This window comes from Gavialis gangeticus, unplaced genomic scaffold, assembly GCF_001723915.1.
Source record: "Gavialis gangeticus isolate Ggan-Ray unplaced genomic scaffold, GavGan_comp1, whole genome shotgun sequence".
In the NCBI taxonomy this organism is placed as follows: Eukaryota; Metazoa; Chordata; order Crocodylia; family Gavialidae; genus Gavialis; species Gavialis gangeticus.
Genome location: NW_017729019.1, coordinates 5,336,119 through 5,338,887, shown reverse-complemented (window position 1 = coordinate 5,338,887; position 2,769 = coordinate 5,336,119). Strand labels below are relative to the sequence as shown.

Here is a 2,769-nt window from a genome sequence, read left to right as displayed (position 1 = left end):
TGGCTGTCAAACCTCTTCCTGAACACCTCCAGGTAAGTGTCCACAAAACTTCCCTAGGCATCTAATTCTATTATCTCACGTTTTAACAGTAAAGAACTTGTTCCTGATATCCAATATAAACCCACTTTGCTGCAACTTCATTAGCAACAGAAAAAAAAAAAATTACTCTGCACTTTCAGTCCCACAAAAATAACTCTTTGGGCACCGATATTTTGTTTCTGCTTTTATTTCAGGGCTGGGTTTTGCTTGCTTGTATCAAACTGCCGCTGTCATGACTGCCAGATACTTCAAGAAGCGACTAGCTCTATCCATTGCAATTGCTCGGTCAGGAATGGGATTGACATTTGTACTGGCACCTTTCACTCAACTTTTGATAGACATATATGGGTGGCAAGGTGAGTAGGGCTTCACTTCTCCCAACACAGTCATCTCACCACCATTTAATTAGCATTTCACACCCCTCTCCTCCCCCTGCAATCATTTTTAAGACAGAACTGCGCTTTTCTGCCTCTTTCTGGTTAGAGAGAAGCCAAGCTCCCCACCCCTTTTGACAACACAATCAGAAATCGTAACTGATCCTCCCTGGATTGTTACCTCTTTGCCAAAAGATTTATTCACTCCCCAAACTGTTGATCAATCATTAAAAGTCAAATTGGCATTTAAAACTAAGCACCCCAAATTCTTAAACAGCAACTAAAAAAAAATCTCCCTCTTCCATCTGTTAAACTTTCAGTTTCATGTGATAACATCATTTTACTTGCCAGATGAGATAAGAACCAAATTTCTATCAGAACAAGCAGGAGAAACTTTTACAAATATAGTATGCGTTACAGGTAATATGTAAGTTTTTCTATATATGAGATAAAGATGCATCATCCCTTCCCATTCAGTGGGAAAGTAGCACTGAACAGCATTCTTTATTAAATCAGTTTCCTACCTGAAATGTGCATCTATTTGAAATTAGAAGAATGTTCTGAATCAAAAGGAAAAATCAATTCAGCTATGGAGGCAGCAGAAGCAAAAGGACTCCTATAAAAGAAAGATCTTTCTTTGACCTGATCATTTAGTGTATTCAGCATGACAAACACCACCATCCACTTCTGAAAATGTTTCCTAATATTAATAATCATGGTACACATTTCAATGACATTCATGAAACTTAACCTACCCCTTCCTCAGGTACCTTACTGATATTTGGAGGCATCATGTTAAACCTTGTGCCTTCAAGTATGTTGCTTCGACCTATTAACCTCAAGTATTCCCAAGACTCTCCTTGTAAAAATAAAGGAAATGGATCACTAACACAAGACAAGCATTCAGCAGCTGTCACTGACCACTGCGATGAAAACAGCAGCAAAGAAAGGGAGTTGAAGGGCGGACTGGGGCAAGACTACATTGTTACAAGCAAGTGCCAATCAACTGGAACTGCAGGATGTGTAGTTACAGTAAACTCCACTAGTTTACAAAGGCCTGAGAAAGACCCCCTCATCAGCAACTCTTCAGAGCCAGCCAGAAAGACTGAGAGCACCTGTAACAACCTCCAGTGGGCAAAGGAAAAGCCCAAGTCCCAGTCTGCTCCTTCCAACCAACTTCTCTTCCATCTCTCCCTGCTGAAAGATCCTTTCTTCTGCATTTTCACCTGGTCTTTTCTGTTCAGCCAGCTGGCCTACTTCATTCCCACCTTCCACCTAGCAGCAAGAGCCAGAACACTGGGCATAGACAACATGAGTGCCTCCTACCTCATTTCAGTGGCTGGTAAGCTAGAGTCTATTTTAAAAGAATGTTAAATGTCTATTACTTTCAAGAGACACCCCCCCCCATCCCACTATTTAGCCAAACCTTGATTTTTAAACCAAGTACCAAAGCTCCTTATTCAAGGTCTCTTCAACCCTTTAGGTGTATAAACCTTTAGGTTTGTACACTACGATTAGAATCCCCCTACTGTCTCCTCTAAGATTTCAGCTTTCTATTAAGGCAACATTTATTAATATGGGATTAACAAATAAAAAACAAAAACAAACAAACAAAAAAAATCAATCAATCAATCAGTCAACCAACCAACTGGTTAGCTTTGTGGAGACAAAGCACCTGTAACTTTTACTGCAGACTAAGCACTGTACACACTCCATCTACACTTGAACTCACCTAGTCTGTTACGCTTGGTAAAATTATAATGTTAAGAAGTTCTTGCTGTAATCACTGTGAAAAGCTGATCTTTTTGGCAGTGAATACAATACTTCTAACGAGCAAGGATTCCACCCTGGAAAACAGCCTGTATCTTAACTCCATCTCGTTATTAAATCAATTTCTTTAAGGGGGAAAACAAAAAAGGCCTTAGCATAGGGAGGAATTTCAAGTATCATGGGACTTTTCTCCATTTGAGGAAAAAGTTCTGTTACTGTCTCTCTTTCACTACAATTTTAACTCGAGTTACTTAAGCACACGCTTTTTAAAGGCTTATGGCATTACCTTGTCACTACTAAGCCCTCACAGCCACTATTATTGGTCATTCAATTATTCTCACATGAGCTTCCACCATGAACTGCTTTTTTTCCATGACTAAAATTAATCACCACTAATATATATCTCATTTATACTTAATATATAATTATATATATAATATATATTAGATATAGTTAATATATCTATTATATGTGGTTAATATATATTTATAGAGAGATTTTGGTGAATACAAGAACTTTTTAATCCCTCTGTTCATCACCGCTAAACACCACTGGGTTGAAAAAAAAAATCATACTTGCTATATAC

At 38.4% G+C, this 2,769-nt stretch overlaps 1 protein-coding gene across 6 annotated transcripts in view; it reads left to right on the top strand.

Moving 5' to 3' along the window:
• The window catches only part of SLC16A4 (solute carrier family 16 member 4), a 32,396-nt gene that overhangs the window by 11,782 nt on the left and 17,845 nt on the right, over positions 1 to 2,769 (top strand). For all 6 annotated transcript variants that reach the window (XM_019513886.1, XM_019513887.1, XM_019513889.1 and 3 more), the window contains 2 exons: positions 234 to 395; positions 1,180 to 1,755. In XM_019513886.1, coding sequence (XP_019369431.1) covers positions 234 to 395; positions 1,180 to 1,755 — 738 coding nt within the window. The remainder of the gene's footprint in view (positions 1 to 233; positions 396 to 1,179; positions 1,756 to 2,769) is intronic.